At 45.9% G+C, this 19,199-nt stretch overlaps 1 protein-coding gene across 12 annotated transcripts in view; it reads right to left on the reverse strand.

Moving 5' to 3' along the window:
- Window positions 1–19,199, reverse strand: part of Trim9 (tripartite motif-containing 9) — a 99,809-nt gene that overhangs the window by 25,052 nt on the left and 55,558 nt on the right. For 8 of the 12 annotated variants that reach the window (XM_039111706.2, XM_039111705.2, XM_017593999.3 and 5 more), the window contains 3 exon segments: window positions 11,412–11,522; window positions 10,182–10,335; window positions 2,838–2,995 (listed from right to left, as the gene is read on the reverse strand). In XM_039111706.2, coding sequence (XP_038967634.1) covers window positions 2,838–2,995; window positions 10,182–10,335; window positions 11,412–11,522 — 423 coding nt within the window. 12 annotated transcript variants of the gene reach the window in all.

Below are 19,199 nucleotides of genomic sequence, written 5' to 3' on the forward strand. Positions count from 1 at the left end.
ATGGAGGTTTGCACACAGTATGGAGGGAAGGGGGAGGAAGGCAGAATGACATTTCAAAAGCTTAAAATAAAGCCTCGCATAATGCACTTTCCACACAGGTTGGGGCCTTCTTCCCTTAGCCCTACACTTTGCAGAGGTTTGCTGTTGTAAGAACATTCTGCGTTCAACACACAGCTCTAAAGCGGCAGCTCTCTGCTGAGGTCCTGGACTAGCCACAGAAAAGCCATTGCTGTGGCAGCTAGGAAAACCTGCATGGGACACTATTCATTCAGAGAGTCTGATTCATCTGTGCATGTGAATTACCTAGGAATCATATGACAATACACTTTGGTTCCCACAGGTCCCTGAGGTAGGGTCTGAGACTTTGCATCTTTTAACATGGGGTGAAGCCAGTGCTGAATAACTAGATGGGTCCTTGAAGGGGTCATGTCCTAAAATAAGGGTGACCTCTTCTTATGGCGGTTGTGGCATAAGTGGAAGGGACCATGTGAGAGCTGTGGTTAGATTAGAAGGGGCCAGAGGGTGACTCCTTTTAATCCTGAGCTATAAGGAGAGAGGAGCCAGCTAGCTGGTGCTATGATTTTTGAGTGAAATGTCTGTGAAAGGGCAGCTGGAAAAGAAATTTCTCTGTGAGAAGATGAGTGGCTTAGTTGAATGTTAAGTTTAGACCAGCTTCAAAGTGTCAAAGTGGAAAATTCTCCATAGGTAGACATTTGGGCCTGACTATCAGAAAAGATGTGGGGATGAAGAGACAGGCAGGGAAGCGTGGTGAGGCAGCAGGAGAAAGAGAGCCTTTGGAATAGCAATAGCCTGAGGTGATATCCAGACACGATGAAGGAGGGCAGCTGTTTCAGGGAATGAGGAAAATAAGGAGAGAAAAAAATAATAAAAAATGAAAGGCCAAGAAAACGAAAGAGCTGAAGAGGCCAAAGAAGTAAGACGCTGACCAATACACAGACTGCTTTGCGCACACGCATGCACGCAAGCACGCACACACAAGGGCATGCAGGCAGGCACACAACCCACAAGACTCCTGTTTTGGACAGAAAGACACTTGATTTTCCATGCCAGTCAACACATACATAAATAAAGGGAGGAATTCTACCAAGGTAGAGAATCTTGAGGAGATCTGTATAAGACACCTCCTATTGAAAGGATGTATATCTAACAGACGAAAACCAGACAGCCTTGTGGTCTTGGAAGCCAGTGGGCCCTTGGCTAGTAACTGGAAGAAAACCTCATCTTCTGAGGCTTGTGGTTTGTTTTGCCATGCTGGCATGGGCTTTGGTACCCAGAAAGCTGCTCCTTTGTGTGGTTCCAGCATGGGACCTTCCAGGAATGAAAGCTCAGAAAGACTGAGTGGGGTAGAAGAAGGCAAGCTGTGAGTGTAGGAGAGAGGAAGAAAGTTCTCTGTCTCTGTCTGTCTCTGTCTGTCTCTGTCTGTCTCTGTCTGTCTCTGTCTCTGTCTGTGTGTGTGTGTGTGTGTGTGTGTGTGTGTGTGTGTGTGTGTGTGTGTGTGTTGGCTATTTTGGTTGTCAACTTGACTACATCTGGAATTAACAAAACATCAAAATTGCTGGGCACATCTGTGAGGGATTTTTGCTTAATTAAATTATTTGAAGTGGGACGGTCTACCTCTAATCTGGACCATATACCCTGCTGGAAGCCTATATAAGGTCATGCAAGAAGGAAGCCTCTCTCTTTGCCTGTCTGCCCTCACTAAGTCCATTCCATCAGTGGCATCATCATCTATTTACTCAGGCTTCTAGCATATAATGAAGACCAGCCGAGACACACAGCCTCATGGATTGAATTACTGGGTTCCTGGGCTTCCCATTCATAGTCAGTCATTGTTGGATTAGCTGTACCACAGCCTATAAGTCACCTAATACATCATATACATATATTTTTTCTATAAGTTTCTGTCCCTCTAGAGAACCCTGACTAGTACAGTGCATTTGAGACAGAAGCAGGCACGCACAGTCAGGTAGCCACATAGAGATCATTATTCTGTGGGCAAAACAGCCATGTCTTGCCCAAAGGCAGCTTCATATCCAAGGAGAACCAAGCCCTCCCAGTGTGGTCAGCACTTCCTTGTTTTGCAGAAATAATAACTTTTAGGCACCAGTTCTGCCTGATGGAAAGCTAATCCAGAAGACGAGGAAGAAGAGGAAGAGGGAGAAGAGGAGGAAGAGGAGGAAGAGGAAGAAAGAAGAAGGGAAGGAAGGAAGGAAAGAAGGAAGAAAGAAAGAAAGAAAGAAAGGAAGAAAGGAAGGAAGGAAGGAAGGAAGGAAGAAAGAAGCAAGAAAAACAACTGGACAAAATTCTAGAAAAACTCTTCACAACAAGGAGGCTGTAATAGAAGAGTTTGCCAGGTAAGAAAAGTGTCAGTGGAAGACATTGGAATCTGTCATTGTGGACACAAGGTTCGGGCAATGCTTGATGGCACTATTAGCAGTAAATCGTGACAGTGGCTGTAAGGGCTAATGTTGCAGGCTCATCCCTGCTACAGCGCCATGCTGATTTTACAGACTATTTAATGGAGTCTAAGCAGCAAAGTGCCACATACACACTGTTGTCTTTGGCCCATCTCCCTGGCACGTGAGAACCCGAAGGCTCAGAGAGACAATACACAGGCTGTACCACCCAACTAAACCGTCCTTGTGAAAAAGCAGGATGATTTGAGAGACTCCATCCATCTTCGATGATACAAGACAAGAGATCCCCGCAGGGCAGCCCAGCTCCAGGAGAGACGGGAGAACCAAGTCAGGACTGCACAGCAGGTCCTCTGAGGGAGCTCCTGGCATTGCTTCATAAGTAGTAGGTCATCTACTTACCCGGAACTGACCACCACTGCCATCATCCAGCTCCAGAATGTAGCCATCGGCGGCCACAGTGGACAGAGGGGGCTGTTTCCAGGACAGCGTAGCACTGTTGTTGTGGGTGCAACACTCCTCCAGCTGGAGGATGGGGGTTGCTGGGACTGGAGAGGAAGCTGAACAGAAATTAGTGCCACTCTAGCTTCTGTTGAGTTACAGCCGTTTCACTATCTTGTAAGGGTAAGCTTCCCCCTCACAAGCAAGTAGTCTCAAAACACACACACACACACACACACACACACACACACACACACACACACACACACACCTGTCTCTCTTCCCATGCATCCATTCACGAGTGCCCTTCCAGATCTTGTGCCCACAAACAGGAGCAGCAGTTTTTGAAATTTGGTAACAAGTGACAGACTGGGAACTTCTGAAGCACGTGACATTCTCATGGCAGTTGTAGCATGGGACAGTGAGAGGTCATGTCCACTTGTTTTTCAGGTATAGGACAATTTAGCTGTGAGCCCAGAGGCAGATCTGAGTGTGACTGGAGGCTTCGGTGTTTTCAAGTCTTGTGAGATGTGATTGGCAACCCTCTCTAATTTAGACTGATTCTTTTATATTATTTAAAACCATAGAGTTGCTGAATCTTCAGACACATGGACGTAAAAATTCCAGTTGATAGCCTCCATTCCCAATATGGGAACTCAACATACATAGCTGAGAGAAATGCTTTTAGCAGATTTTTTAAAAAACTTGAGTATTTCTTTTTATTTTATGGGTGTGAGTGTTTTGCCTACATGTATGGATGTGCACCCCTTGCAAGTCTGGTGCTTGTGCAGGTCAGAGGGAAGGTGTCCGGGTGTCCTGGAACCAGAGACGCAGACAACCGTGAGCTGCATGGGCTCTGGAAACAGAACCCAAGTCCTCTGCAAGAGCAGCAAGTGCTTTTCACCACTGAGCCACTTCTGTAGTCTCTTAATTAATATTTTAAAAAAATACAAAACCAAAACAACGACAGAAAGTACCAGAACATGCCCAAGGCTCCATACTTTAATTACAGGAGAGAGCACTTTGGAATTCAAGTTTGGCGACATTTAGGTGACACGCACACATATTAATGATGGAACTTGTGGTATGCTGCACCAACATGGGACTTAGTGAGTCCTGCACTAAGTTAAGGATGTTCCTGTCAGTCACCCAACCAGGATGTGTTGATTAACGGCTGCTTAGGAAACAGGGTCTGTGGTGGATGACCTAGGAGGCAAACACAGCTACAATGTATGTGCATGATGTGAAGGTGAGAGAGGCCACCTTATGCTTGGGAAAGACTCCCAGTGCAACCAGATTTGAGCTGCATCAAGCGTTCCATAAAACAAATTAGGGAGTAGCTAACTGAAGGTGATCCATTCGGAACAAAGTCCTGCTTCAAGTTTCAATGGTGTAGGGCAGAACCTTCTAAGAGACCAATGACTTCTGCAGCCATTGAGTGCCCAGAGCATCTGAATTTGGAGGAAAGGAAAGAAACTCTTGCTTTTTTTTTTCCATAACAAACTCCAGGACTCCATGAAAAAAGGAGACAGAAGACGTAACTTTAAAGGCTATAAAAGCACCAGGCAGAGACAGGCATCACTTGGGTGTTACCACTGAGGGCTAGCTTGAGTCTATTCGTATGTGAAGCTTTCTTTATTAAAACTATGTCTCGTTTATAAATGGAATATGTATTTTATGTTTATGTGGGATTTAGCCAATCGGTTGATCTAGACATGCGGATGAATCTTCCTGGGATTTTTATTCTGTTAGGAGTATCATGAACCCACTCCTTGGACCATCTGCCTCATCAGCCCCGTATCAATCTTTAATTTAATTCAATGATGCTGGGAGCAAGTATACACTCCATCAATTATAAAATCAAAGACTAAGACCATGAAATGATTTCAACTTAAAGCATACAAATGCCTGCAATGTCCGAGAAGAAACGCAAATCTCCCTGTTAGACAAAGACATCATCGAATAAGTAAAATGCATGATGATACACAGAATTAAAAGAGTACACATGGAGGGAGCCACGGCTTCAGCTGCATATGTAGCAGGGGATGGCATTGCCTGACATCAATAGGCAGACAGGCCCTTGGTCCTGTGAAGACTTGGTTCCCCAGTGTAGGGGAATGCCAGGGGGTTGAGGTGGGAGTGGGTGAGTGGGATGGGAAGCATCATCATAGAAACAGGCAGGGTGGGAAAACGGGAAAGGGATAACATTTGAAATGTAAATACATAAAATATCCAATAAAAATAATAATTGAAAAACCCACCAGGACTCCGTTTTGAATCCCCAAGAGGAAGACTGTAAAAAGAAACAAATAACTTGGGGGAAAAAAAACCTGTCACTAATGCTCAGGTCTTGATTTTGTCTCATATTAAAACAGGAAAATGACCAAAGTGGGTGAGGGTGGGGGTACACAGAGACAGTGGCATGTCTAAATTGGACCCTGTTGCTTGTCTGAATCTGATTCTCTACAAACTAAGAATTAGTTTTTCTTTTTCCATATTTATCTATTCCTTATTTACCACAGATGATGTTGTATATGGAAAGCAAGCATGTCCAAGTTACAGCCTTATTAGCTAAGAGTTGGGTTGATATTTAGAAAAATAGATCTTTTTATGGTGGGTGTTTTCTTACCCTATTTCACTTTATCAGGTATGAAATGAGTAGTCTATAGGAAATGCAAAGCATTTTCCATCGTTCTGTATTTCATGGCTTGGCTATGGAGATAGCACAGCGGTTTCCAGGGTGAGGTTGAAGAATGTGTTATTTTATTGAGATGTTTGTGTCTGGGGCTTCCCTGACTGTTTTGGTCTTTGCATCTTGTGTTCATTCTGAGACATCTTTGGTTTTCCCTTTATAAATGCAGCATTTAATATCCTCTTGGCCTATACCCCACGTGCTCTTGGATAGTATGCTGAGACTCGTGCTTCCGTGGCGAGTCTGGTGGAAGTGAGGCTTGCAGCCGTGTTCTACAGTGGTGCCCTCTACAAATGTTTTCAAATCCCATCCTTGGGAGGCTGCTCTCTCCTTATTTAACTCTTACTCTAATTCTTCAGGTCAGGAACACTGTCGACCCTCCACAACAAGCTAGAATGTAGTGAGGGAGAAAGGAAGCTGACTCCTCACCCCACCCCACAGACCATAAAGCTTAAGGGGTGTTTTATGAACACCCAGGGGTGGTAAGAGGCCCACATGCATTCACCTATGGGATTTTCTCACAGCCACCTTCTTCTTGTCTCTGTTTCATAGACAGAGAACCTGAAACCCAGAGAGGTTTCCTGGCTAACAAGTGGTGGGACTGGGGTCTGAAGCCTAGCAGGATGGTTCTGAGGCTGTGGGCTTGGTGCACTGTCAACTGCTCCTGAAGCTGGGGCTCAGGGGATTTGAACTAGAGGATAGTCTTCACACCTCAGTCAAGTTGTTTCTTTTTGGATGGCAAAGGTCCCAAGGGTTACTGTAGCCATTGTTGCTCCCATTCAGAACTACAGTGTCAGGACGCCATCTGACAGCATCCCCTTCTCTGAAGGTTTACCTGTCCACCATCCATCCCTCTCTACAGTGGCCGAACAATGAAAATGGCATTTAAGCTTTAGAGCAGAGGTTCTCAACCCGTGGGTTGTGACCACTTTGGGATCGAATATCAGATAGTCTGCATTAGAATTCACAACAGTAGCAAAGTAACAGCTAGGAGGTAGCAATGGAGTAATTTTATGGTTGGGGGTCAGCACAGCATGAGGAACTGTATTAAGGGGTCACGGCATTAGGAAGGCAGAGAACCACTGCTCTAGAGGAAATGCAGGGCACTGCTAGAAAACTATCACTGGTCCACTGGGAAGGCATTCATGTTCTGAGGGGTCACTTCAGGCCCCAAACCTCTGTCTGTGGACAGACCGACTGTACATGTGTGGGAGCCTCTGCGTGTGGTCAGATTGCCTGTACATGTGTGTGTCTCCTGCCCCTGACGGCCTCCTGCAGCTCTTTCCCTGCCATACAAAGGAAAGTCAGCTCAGATCACTCTGCCCTTGCCTGTGACCTTGGAATATATCAAGGGATGTTGCATTCAAGAGGAGTTAATGAAGATTAATATATCCCCAGGGAAGGAGAGGCACTTAAAGAACGAACAATTATTCGATCTATGTGCTGGGAGGCGGGTGTAGCTTTGGGTCACAGCTTTGTCCTGGTACGAATTTAACATGCAGGCATTTGATTTTAGCAACATGACTTAACTGCTCTCAGTGCCCACACAATCCTAGGGTAATAGTCTTCAAAGAAAGTAGAGAACTGAAACCTACTCTCACCCATACAGCAGAACCCTGGGCAGACTACAAAAAGACGCTCAAAACTCTGTCCCCAAGACCCAGGGAAGAGTTGACATTACCAACAGAGAATTCAGAAAAATATCCTTAAAATGATCTCTAATAAACGTGGCAGACAAAACGTGAATGCCATTTTTATACAATCAAAGACAAGGAGCTCAGATGTCACTCATGGCGGTTTGGAAAGAAGGTGAAGTGGTTTTCTCATTAAGGTACAACCGACGCGTGCTAATAATTCAGGCATCTGCAGAGTCATGAAGTCCAGTGTTCTCAAGATAGGGATCACCTGCCGAGGATGAGAAACCCACAAAGGGACAGGCAGCTAAATCCTTAGCTATGGAGGCACTGACCCCAAGCTTGATGAACAGCAATGCCAGGACGAAGTCCCTGGACTTCACAGCAGCCTGTTCTCCTCCACAGTGACAACGGAACACCTGTGACGTGATTTCACAACCGGGAAGGTGTGAACGGTTTTTGTCAAGGAACAGGCAAATAGTTTTTGCATAAAAAGTCAGAAGTTTAAACGTATACTTGAAGTTACTTAAAATTTTCTTTGAGTTGCGACTGTGTCCATGTAACATCGTTAGAAAAATATAGCTTTTACTGACAAGTAAAACAAAACTTACTGATAAGTTGTGAAAGGGCAGTTCATCAAGTGGACTGAGTTCCTTTAGAAAACAAACAAACTACAGTAGGCAAGGAGCAGCTCTGCCTGTGCTAACCAGCATCCCAAAAGCCGGCAGGCGGGGCTTTTCAAATGCAGCCAGTCAACTGAGACTGACCTTTGACTTGTTCTTTTCACCACATGCCTCTGACAGGTAAACATTATTCAGACAGAACGGGAGCAGGCTCCCACTGAATTGATTAAGCGTAAGGAGCACCAAGCAAGACTCACAAATTAACAAGGCAGAGAGAGAATAATCAAAATTGAATTAAATTAACAGTGTGTTAAAAAGAAAATTGACTCTCACGCCAGATGGTCTTTCTTTTAATGCCATAAAGAATTGCTCTGGATGTTCTGAGTGCCAGGTCCGTGGCTGGAATTAGGGTGCCCTGCAGTTTAGCCTGGAGTGTGGTTGGCATTCCCTGCTGTGTATACGGACTTGAGCAACCCCCCCCCCCACATACACACACACACACACACACACACGCAGCTTTCCCCTGCTCTTACCTCTGTGCGCATCGCTAAGTGAGCATGAGACTGTGCAGTTTGCAAAGTATCTACTTTTAGGATTTATTTATTACATGCAGACTTGAAGTAAGAGGTGAAGAATGTAAATAAATTTCTCCAGTTTTTAAGAAAAGATTTTACTTTTGTTTTTAATTATATGTACATGTGTGGGTTCGCAATGTAAATGCCTAAAGAGGCAGGAAGAAGATGTCAGATTCCCTGGAGTTGGAGTTTCTGGTGGCAGTGACCCACCTGACTGGGTCCTGGGAACCAAGCCTGGCCCTCTGCAAGGGCAGCGAGCGCTCTTAATTGCTGGGTCTCCTCTGCAACCCCGAAAGGTATTGTTTTCATTTTTGAATTGCTTGAAAGGCTACTTTGTTTAAGACAGTATTTCACCATGTAATGCCCACTGGCTTGGAACTCGCCATGTAGACCATGCTGGCCTGGAACTCACAGACCTGCCTCTGCCTCCTGAGTGCTGAGTAGACAATGTGCCACCATGCCTGGCCGTTTCTTCAGTTCTCAAATGTTAATATGGTGGAGTGGGAAGACAGAGCCATAGTTGTCAAGGATTTGAGTGAGGGTGGGACGGGTTGACTTGGAATGCAGGTCTTTCTGTTTTGTTTTTGAGATGGAATCTTAACTATGAAGTTTGCGCTGGTCTGAAATCAAGATCCCCCCCTCCCCGCTCCCCATAGCTGGGCTTACAGATCTACATCCTTTCGCATGGTGTTGGAATAGGTCTCCATTGACTGTGGTGGTAGTTGTGGGAATCCACATATGTCATGTCATAGAATTATCCATACACCCCACGAGTGTCAACTTCAGTTATTTTGGTACTGTATTGGGGCAGTACAAAATGTAACCACAGGGTGGGAGATGGGAAGGGGATAACTGGTACAAAAGGCCTCTTCTTACTATTTTTGCAGCTTTCTATGAATGTATTTCAAGACATGAAGTTATAAAAAAAAATCAGAAAACCGTCTTCAGTAGATGACTCACAGTGCCATTAATACCATTACATAGCTGGCTTGGATTTTTAATTGTAAGTGCTTTCATTTCCTTTAGGTGCCCAACATTAAACACACACACACACACACACACACACACACACACACACACACACACACACACGAACCAAAACTTCAAACCGGTCTTGCCATATTCTGTAGTTCTGTAGTTCTGTAGTTCCATGACCTAACCTTTACTTTCTCTCAAGTTTCATTTCTCCCCCAGGCTGGCAGCCGTCCTCTGGCTCACCCACACTCAAAACCGGGCACACTCTCTCCACCCCACAGGAAGCTTTCAACTCAAAGCCAGATTTCCTGGATATTTGACACAATCTGGGGGTCACTGCTTGTGGGAAGGGCTCAGCTATCCACAGTGGTGTTTTAAGTGCCCTCAGATGCCAGAAGTGGGCATCCCAGGTAAACTGCCTCAAGTGGGCCCTGGGAACTGAACGCGGGTCCTCTGCAAGAGCAGCAGACCGTTTTCTTTATTTCCTCTTCCTCTTTCCTTTCTAATTTTTGTTTCTCATTCTTCTTTTTTAGACAAAGTCTTACTACGTAGTCTTGCCTGATGTGGTTCTCACTGTGTAGACCAGACTGACCTTGAACTCACAGAAATCTGCCTGCCTCTGCCTCCTAAGTACTAGGATTATAGGAGTGCACGCCACACCCAGCAGCAAGCGCTCCCAACTGCTGAGGTCATTCGTCTAGTCTCACTCTGGATGGTATAACCTTCATCACAGGGTCATCCACAGTACTTCAAACAGCAGCGCCTGCTCAGGACAGTGTGCTGACCCTGGGGACATAAGGACGCACCTTTCACTTGCACGAAGTCCAGCTGGTGGATGGACTGTAGCAGAGGACTGTTGTCCAGGCTCAGGTCGAAGTCCGTGGTCATCCTGGGAGTGAGTGTGCCTTTTCCCCACTGGTCCTCAGTTAAGTGAACTCGTCTGATGAGGGCATCTGAAATCTAAACACATCAAAGAAACACGATGTCACCCTCAAACCACAACACTGCTCCTGGACTCTCTGTCAGTATTACCACCCAACCACAGGGACCTCAAGCCCTTCCCGTCTCAGTGTGCTTGGTGAGAAAGACTGGCACGACTAGAGTGGCCCACAGTTTCTGAAGCAAAGTGGAACCTTTTTCTCGAGTTAGAAGGAGGGCATTATAAACAATTAGCCTCTGTTAGCTGGTCTCACATGAAATGTGCTCATGGATCTATCACTGAGCTTCCAAATGCTCGACCCTAAGAGCATGCTTCAGTGGAGACTAGTTCATTCCATAGAATCGACAGCTCCACCCTTCTGTTTTAAGGTATGGGCAGCCAGACAAAAATTCCGGAATGAGGCCTGCAGGCCAGAGAGGCTGTTCCACACTAGCTTCATGTGGCTCTCACTGACTCTTTGGGAGAGACCTCTTTTCATTTCTTATGTTTGGTTCTAACTATCACTCTTGGCTGATTGCAGAATGTGAACTGGAAGAGATCTACGTGTCCCAGCTTAGTAAAAAAGCGCCTCGTCATTGATATCAAACATGCAATCAAACCCCAGCTTACACTGTAGCTCTTTACAACTGAGAATGAAAAAAAAGTCCTAAACAAGCAACCTCTCTAGTACCACTGGGAAAATAACTGGGTTACTGAGCAACAGGAGGAGGCGGCAAGGAGGGAACATTCACACAGACGTCAGCTAACAGAACTGCTCAGATCTATGAGGGGGGAGGCCCGATTCTCAGGCGAGACAATACTCTCTTCTTTGGGAGAAAGTACAGAGAATTATGTTCTCATGATTAAGCACAGGAAGGAAAGCCTCCGGTACCCTCCTTCAGCCCATGTTCTTCTCAGTCTTGATGCATAGGATGTCAGAGACTTCCAGGAAGTCAGTGGAGTTCTGCAACAGGCTCTCGAACACTCCCTGAGTGTGCAGGCAGGGTCTGCTATTGAGCGATATGGGGTAAGCCAGTCTGCTAGATGTCCCACCTATGTGTTCTATACTCAGTGGTATGGGTTATCTGGGACAGGAAGCGGAAGGTAGTAAACTGACCTGCAGGAAGCCACTGGGGTCGTTCTCCTTAATCACTTCCAAGCAGTACTCCATGAGGCCCGTGGTCTGGCGCAGTTTCACTGTGCAATGAGAGATCTGGTCCCGGACCACCTAAGGTTGGCGAGAGAACAGAAAGGTGGGTGCGAAACAGCAGAGGGGGTCCCTCACAGTAGAAAGTTCCTGCAAAGCAGAATCCAAGCGCATCATGGAAATGCATCCACATGGAGGAGAATAGTGTGTGCTGCTTTCTGAACGAACAAGGTCTCTGGAGGACAGATGGGTGATGTTCTTACCGGACATTGCTAACAGGACCCTTCAGAAAAGGTTACAGAAGTCATAATATTGACACTCCTGTGATGGCAGGAGTTGTCAGTAAGAGACCTACAGCTTCTACAAGGATACTGGCTGCACTCACCCTCTTTCCAGGCCTGCTGTTTCTTCTAAGGGGTTTCCCCACCTGAAACCCAGGGGCATTTTTGCTGTTGTTGTTGTTGTTGCTGCTGCTGCTGCTACCATGGGTAAATGCTGCTGGCTATGTAAACATCCCAGTTAGTGGGATAATAACAGGAATGATAGCAATTATTCCTACTACTCCATTATAGGGTATTTAATGCCTTCATAGTTTTCTCTCTGCCCATTTCTCACTTCTGGCTTTTATTGTTACATTGTGATAGTTTATGACGCACATGTACTAATAAAGATACCATTCAATACTCTAAAGTTTTCTGTCTGCTTTAAAGATTTCCTTCTTAAGGAAAGTTGATTGTTGCTGTGTGAGTGTGGGGCTCTTTGCCCACTCCTGAGAAGCTTTCGTTCTGCCTAAGAGGTGGTAATTCTCAAGCAAGCAGAACAGGGATTGGCTCCTCAGTGATCTTCCTGGTGGTTTTTTGGGTGAACTGTCGCTGATTTCCACGTTCTGAACCGATATTTCCTACCTTACGGAGATCAGCCAACTAATTAGATCTTTTACGAGTATAAACACTTTGTAAGGTCTAAAAATTTTATTGAATTTTTAATTAAAAGTTTTGCAGCCAGGCAGTGGCGGTATGTGCCTTTAATCCCAGCACTCGGGAGGCAGAGGTAGGTGTGGATCTCTGAGATTGAGGCCACAGAGTGAGTTCCAGGGGAAAACACTGGTCAAAAAAACCAACAAACCAACCAAACAATCAGGAAACAAACAACAGCTCCCCAAACAAAAACCCCAAGACCCCCAAATGGCATGTATGTGTGTGGTATGTATGCATGTGTGCATAGATCCATATGTGTAAACCTGTGCATATGGAAGCCAAAGGTTGACATCAGGTGACTCGAGCCCAGAGATCACCAATTCAGGTAGTCTAGCTCTCTGGCTACCACAAATCCCACCATCTGCCTCCCAAGTTGTTACCATTAGGTTCCAGGCACCACACCCCCCCAGCATGTTATGTGGGTGCTGGGGACCTGACTTCTGGTCTTGGTACTTTATCCATTAAGCCATCTCCCCGGCCCGGTGAGGAGCATGTGTTTTACTCTCTGGTCAACTCTTCTCTCAGCTCGCTTACCCATTAGTTTTCTGCTTAGACCGTTCTTCCTTCTTTTTCTTTCTCGTCGTTTTGTTGAAGTTGGTTCCTAGGAAGCAAGGATGTCTTTTCCCAAACCCCTTTGAGGTACACATTTCTGGGCTTTGATGCTGGTGACCCAGAAAACCATTTGGCACTGTGTTTGCAGCTGGCAGCAGTCAAGTCCCTTTCCTGGGCATTGTGCAAGTCACAGGAGTGACAGAAATAGGTCCTGGGAGAACAGTCCCCCTGTTTTCGTCTGCACTGGAGTCTAACCCAGTTCCCACGGGATCTGTCTGTAGCCCATGAAACCAGGGGAAGCTTAGGGAATTTTACCAGAAGAGCGATGGCCTCTGCAGGACAGCAGGAACCTATTGATCATTTGACGAGTTTTATTTTGATAAATTGCAAAAGTAATGAGGGTCACTGCCTGGGTCAGGACATGACACCAGCACCTATTTGGAAAAGGGACAGTCTAACGAAGGTCTGTAGTTTCCCTGAACTCTCAGGCTTTTTCAGCAGCCGAGCTAGCCCAGGAGGACTGTGTGTGCACACAGGTAGAGCTCGTTCTGACCACACTACGTCCCCATTAATGACAGGCACATTACATTCCTCCATCAGCCCACGTGGTATAACCCACAGCGAGGCTTGGTGTTAAAGAAGAGGATTCCACTCTTACCTAAGTTTGAAAAAGGTACGTTCACCCCGACTTCCACTTGCCTCTCCAGTTTCCATGTGCCTGTAATTTTTTTCCCTCTTCATTTATAAGAATAAACAGCTTTGACTCACACTCCTCTTGTGAATGCTGGAGGGAGATCACTCGTAAGTCATCAGTCTGAGTAAATGACAATGTCCTTTCTATTTTTCACCCTTTTCTAAATGTAATCTATTATTTCTACCCCAAGTTTAACACCCCCACCACATAGAGAAAAACTTTAGCCTTTCTTGCTTGTTCTTTTCTACCTAAGACACATGTGCTTTCAGAATTCAAGCCTGAAGGATTTGCTCCCCACTGGTTTTTGCTCCTAACTGTTAGGGAAATTTCTCTGCACCCAGCCAGGTTCAGAAGCACAGTGAGCAACTGAGGTTGCTCTGAACTGAGCGGCTCATGGGGAGTCACAGGGGAAGTGTGCTGGTTTGATTTCTTTGATTAAATCGAAAGCTCTAGAGTTCCCCCCTAAGGTGTATTATTTGTAATTTTTCTCTTTAAAGAATAATACATTCTTTAAAAGTTGGAGAAATTTAACTTAAAGAAGAATACTGTATACCATTACTCTCCCACAGGGTCTCAGACAAATGCTTTTCCTCTATCCCCAACCCCACGCTCCGAATGACATTGGGTTCACCTGACAGCAGTTTTTACAAAGACAAGTTTAAAGCTTTGAGAGATTTTACTTGAGAAAAGAATCACTTAGGCCTATTAAACACACAGAACACATACATGTTTTAAGGAGAGCACGGGAGTTTTAACAGCAGAGCTGTGAGTGGTCTATTCTGAATCGTGAAGGCCAGCAGCAGGCTCATTGATAATCACTGTGTGGAGTGCGCGAAGCTCGGTGTCGAGCAGCCTGTATCCTAGCACAGAGAAGTTAATGGAGGAGGAAGCCCACACCCTAGGAAGACAGCAATCAGGAGGCATTTTGTCCACGCAGGAGAATGTTTACCATCTGGGGAGTGGGGGGAGTGGGTGGTTACCACTGGGCGGGAGGGGGCGTGGAGGTGGGAGGGTGGCCGCATCAGAGTGCTGCAACATGGAATCCCTCAGGATGCAGTACGGAGCTGTACAGGGGTAGTCTGTCAGCCCCACAGTGAGTCGCATGACTTCTAGAGGCAGGAGGCTCACTGGTATCTGGGTAAAGGACGTCAAAGGCAATCTGAGACTGCCCTTCACTGGCATTGCCAGAATGCGTTGGGGTACTAAAGTGTGCGTCTTACTCATGAGGACCCTAACTGTGTGTGTGTGCGCTGGCATCTTGTTGATTCTTTGGGGGCAGTGGGAACTCTATTTACACAGACATTTTCAGATTTATTCATATGTAGGAGGTAGAGGACCATAGACATAATGACAGGCTTAAATCAGTGAATCTTGCAGTTACAATATTAGTGTTTACCCCTCTCCCCATCCCGACTTTGGCCAAGGGCAAGTAAAGGTTTCACGATATTCCAGGTGCTTAGGTTTTATACAAGACTTCCTCCCAACGCCCAACCAATTCTCTGCATTCATTTTACTGCATTCACCAGACTGGGCTGGGGCTCAGCTGGAATTAATCTCCTTTTCTTGCTGACACTAACTCCATCTAATTACTTAAAATTTCCTTGTGAGTGTGGCTAAATTCTTTTATTTCTCCCATTCCGTATTCAAAGGGTCATCTGCCTGCTGGGAAGCAATGGGGGGGGGGGCATATTATAAGCCAGGAACATTCAGGATGCTTTCCTGTTTAGTGACATGACCATATGATAGTTTTTTTTAAAATGGGAACTATTCTAACAAAACACAATGGTACAACAGCTCCAGAAGGGAGCAGCCTACATATAACCATGGTGGACATACGGAAGTCCTCCACAAATATGGAGTTTGATAACTAGCAAGCTTTAGTATTACAACTATGCCAAATTCAAAGGTTCATACCATTCAACCTTGGATCATCCTAAAATGCTGGGGAGGGAGGGAGGCAGGGAGGGAGAGGGAAAGAGAGAGAGACAGAGAGAGAGAGAGAGAGAGAGAGAGAGAGAGAGAGAGAGACCGAGAGAGAGAGAGAGAGAGAGAGAGAGAGAGAGAGAGAGAGGAAAGGAGGGAGAGAGAGGAAGCACATATCTAAGGTGCTTTTAGAATGACTTCAAGTTTGAAAGTATTACAAACAAAATTAATTCTCAGGTAATACTTCAAACTTCTCACAAGAAAATGGAAATATGTAACTTTTGTAAAATACAAAAAGCGTCAATGGCACATTCTAACGTTGTCTGGATTTAAGGATGTTTAAGGACGTCGGAGCAGTGGGGACAGTTTGGGGGTTGTACCCAGCAGAGGAGGCCCTGGGAAGGATGGTAACATAACATCTTTCTTCCTCTGCTGATCATTAGAACATTGCACAAATAATTCACTAATTCTACACACAAACTAGGAATATTTCTTGGAAGTTCACAGACGCCTTCTCTAATGTCTTTCGGTAGCTTGCTTCAGTTTATGACATCCCAAAACTAGATCCCTGAGCTTTTCAAACCACAGAATAGCAGTGACTTTGATTTATATTTCAAACAGGCCCAAAATATGAGACTGTGCTAAGTACTCATATAATTTCTTATGTTGGATACTGTGACGAACGCTTCACCATGGCCCACAGGTGAGAACAATGCTCTATCTGCGTTCTATCTTACACACAGAGAAAGGAAACTGAGCCATAGAATTCCTCAAAGTTAGAGAGTTGTTGGTGACAGAGGTTGACCTCTCACACAATCTGGTCTCTGTAACACAGAATCTAGGCTTTTCCATGCTTGACTCCATCTTGTCTCCCCAGAGCCCTTATATTTGTTCAGGCTGACAGTGCTGTAAGAACAGGGCACAAGAGAGTACTGAGACTCCTAAATCCACACTGGCTTCCCAGCATCCCATGGCTATTGAATTGTGTACACACACACACACACACACACACACACACACACACACACACACACACACAATGCCTCTTTGTCAGCCAAGAGCAGCCCTTGGAAACGGAAGAACATGAGATTCCTGCCACACAACCAACAAAGTGCTATGCTTGGTGAAGATGTCCTTAAATGGCCAGCCTTCCCTCACAGGTCTTGGTAGTGACAAAAACAACAAGAAGGGGAACAGACAGGGACAAATGAAGACATCCCATGGAGGCTGGTGTCAGTAGTTATGGTGGCAGCGACACTGGTGGCTGCCTTAGGAGTGTCGAGAGATACAACTGGCTGAAAATGACAGATGAATCATAGAGACAGAAGACAGAACAGCTTTGCTGCTGAGGGCAACAGCTAGCCTCCTGTCTCTTTTCATCATCCTCCAGAGTCTGAGCAGGGTGAAATGAGGGCACCAGTGTCCTCTGTCCAATAGCCCTTTGGCATCCATGTGGCCTGTAGCACAACTCTCCTTCCAGGGGGAAGATGAGGGCAGTGGGAGGGAAGGCCTGGGGGTGTGGTAGAGACCATTCCTGAGAATCTAGCTATTGCACAGGCCATGGGTGAGATCCCCAGTCTTGACCAGCAGAGATGGAACCAAGTTAGGAGTGCAGGGGCTGTCATACTCTGCTGTCTGCTGACATGAGATAGATCAATGACACTTCTCCAGTCTTTGACTTCTTCTTCCATAGAGACTGCTGGTCTCTGTTTCTCCCACACAGGACAGCTATAGTCACCTCTACCACACAGCACCACAAATGTTCACTGTGGTCACTGCTTTGGGGCCAGTGCTTGCAATGTTTGGTCAAAGAGACTCCAGTGAGACAAAAGTAGGTACTGAAATGCCTGCTTTGGTTCTCAGCTGGATGACACTAGCTGTCCAGTGCATGCTCCAAAGACAGCCACGGTTTTATCCTACACATCTCTATGTGACTTGGATGGTATTTTGAAGCCAGGTCTAGTGACACAATTTGTGAGCACAAATATTCTAGAGACTGTGGCAGAAGCATCACAAGTTCAAGGCCTACTTATGCTAGAGTGTTTTCAAAGCCAGCCTGGGCAATTCAGCAAGACTCTGTCTCAGAATACTAAAAGGAGAGTGTGGGCAGTGTAGGTCAGTGTTAGAGTGCTTGGTTAGTGTGTGTGAGGCCGTAGGCTCAATCCTCAATAACACACATGCACATGTGCACGCAAACCCCAAAACGCACAAGATATTCTGAGGATTGCTTAAATGTAAATTTCTGCATTTCTATAGGGGACAAAGGAAGGGCTATGTGACAGTCATTGAGTGGAGGATGGCAATGGAGACTATCAGTCTTGAGGACTAACTGTCCTGATCACCACCATCTTCCCTGGCAGCCTTCCTCCTGCAGGCAGGAATGCAGTGGCCATGAACACACCTACAGATGAGGCATCTACGATGCCAGCTCTCCTACGAGGTGTTCTGTGACGATTATACTGTCGGTGGTTTTCCTTACAACGTCTAAGGCACTGACCACCCCTCCCCCAAAAGCTTGCTGGTCACTTGTGCTGCAGCCATCTGTGGTAATACTAATTGCTTCCACTGTGTCCCTGCCTCTCTGTACCCCTTCGCAGCACTGTAACCCATTGGCTGAGGAGAAATGCCTTGTTTCTGCACGGAACTTCTGTCATGAGCAGTGAGGGAACTTTTGTTCAGATTCTGGGCTCTGTGGCTCGTGATGTTAATTCTTTTTTTTTTTTTTTTTTTTGTTTGTTTCTTTTTTTTTTTTCGGAGCTGGGGACCGAACCCAGGGCCTTGCGCTTCCTAGGTAAGCGCTCTACCACTGAGCTAAATCCCCAGCCCCGTGATGTTAATTCTTAACTCATGGTGTTATCATTCCCTTCTCTCTGGAATAATAGCACCAGTGACCTCACAGAGTTACTGTGGAAATTATCAAGGGGATCCCTATAATCTAACTTGTATGCTCTCGCTGCAAAGAATAGTCCTCCAGACTTTCACTGTTGATAATGATCAAAGGCACGACCTTCTCACCCAGGATTCCTTCTTAGCAGACCCATCACTGAGATCATGATTGCCAGACTTTGCTACCCACACGGGCTCTGTAACATTAGCATTCTGGGGACTCCCCATCCCCACCCTAAATCTAGGTCTATATGCCGAGTTCAAGATCTGCTATTCTCTTTACCTAAGAATCTCACTCCTTGATAGCACTGTACCGTTGTTCTCTGCAAAACCCAAAGAGGTATGACATCAGGGAGCCCAAGCTGGAGGTCAGGACACATGGTTCACTAAGTGACGAGGCTCTCATGAGCCCTTCCTGTTTGGAAACATAGCCTGCTGCTTGCCTCAATTCTGAACTGTCCCCTGAGTGGCAATCCAAGTCAAAAGGCAGCAGGGAAAGGTTTTTGCTCCCACTGCATTGCCTTGCTGAGTTTAGTCAGGGAAACAGCAGCCACGTAGCTCCGAATGCACTTCAGAGAGCTGTGGAGGCAGGAAAGGGAGAGAGTCTCAGGGAAGGATGCTACACTTGGGATCTCCTTGCCACAGACCTGGATACTGTGTTCATACACTTCTTCATTGTTGAAACTTCTTTGGTTCAGCTACTGGATCTGAATTTAGAAGTTATAT

Source organism: Rattus norvegicus, chromosome 6 (assembly GCF_036323735.1).
Source record: "Rattus norvegicus strain BN/NHsdMcwi chromosome 6, GRCr8, whole genome shotgun sequence".
Lineage (NCBI taxonomy): Eukaryota > Metazoa > Chordata > Mammalia > Rodentia > Muridae > Rattus > Rattus norvegicus.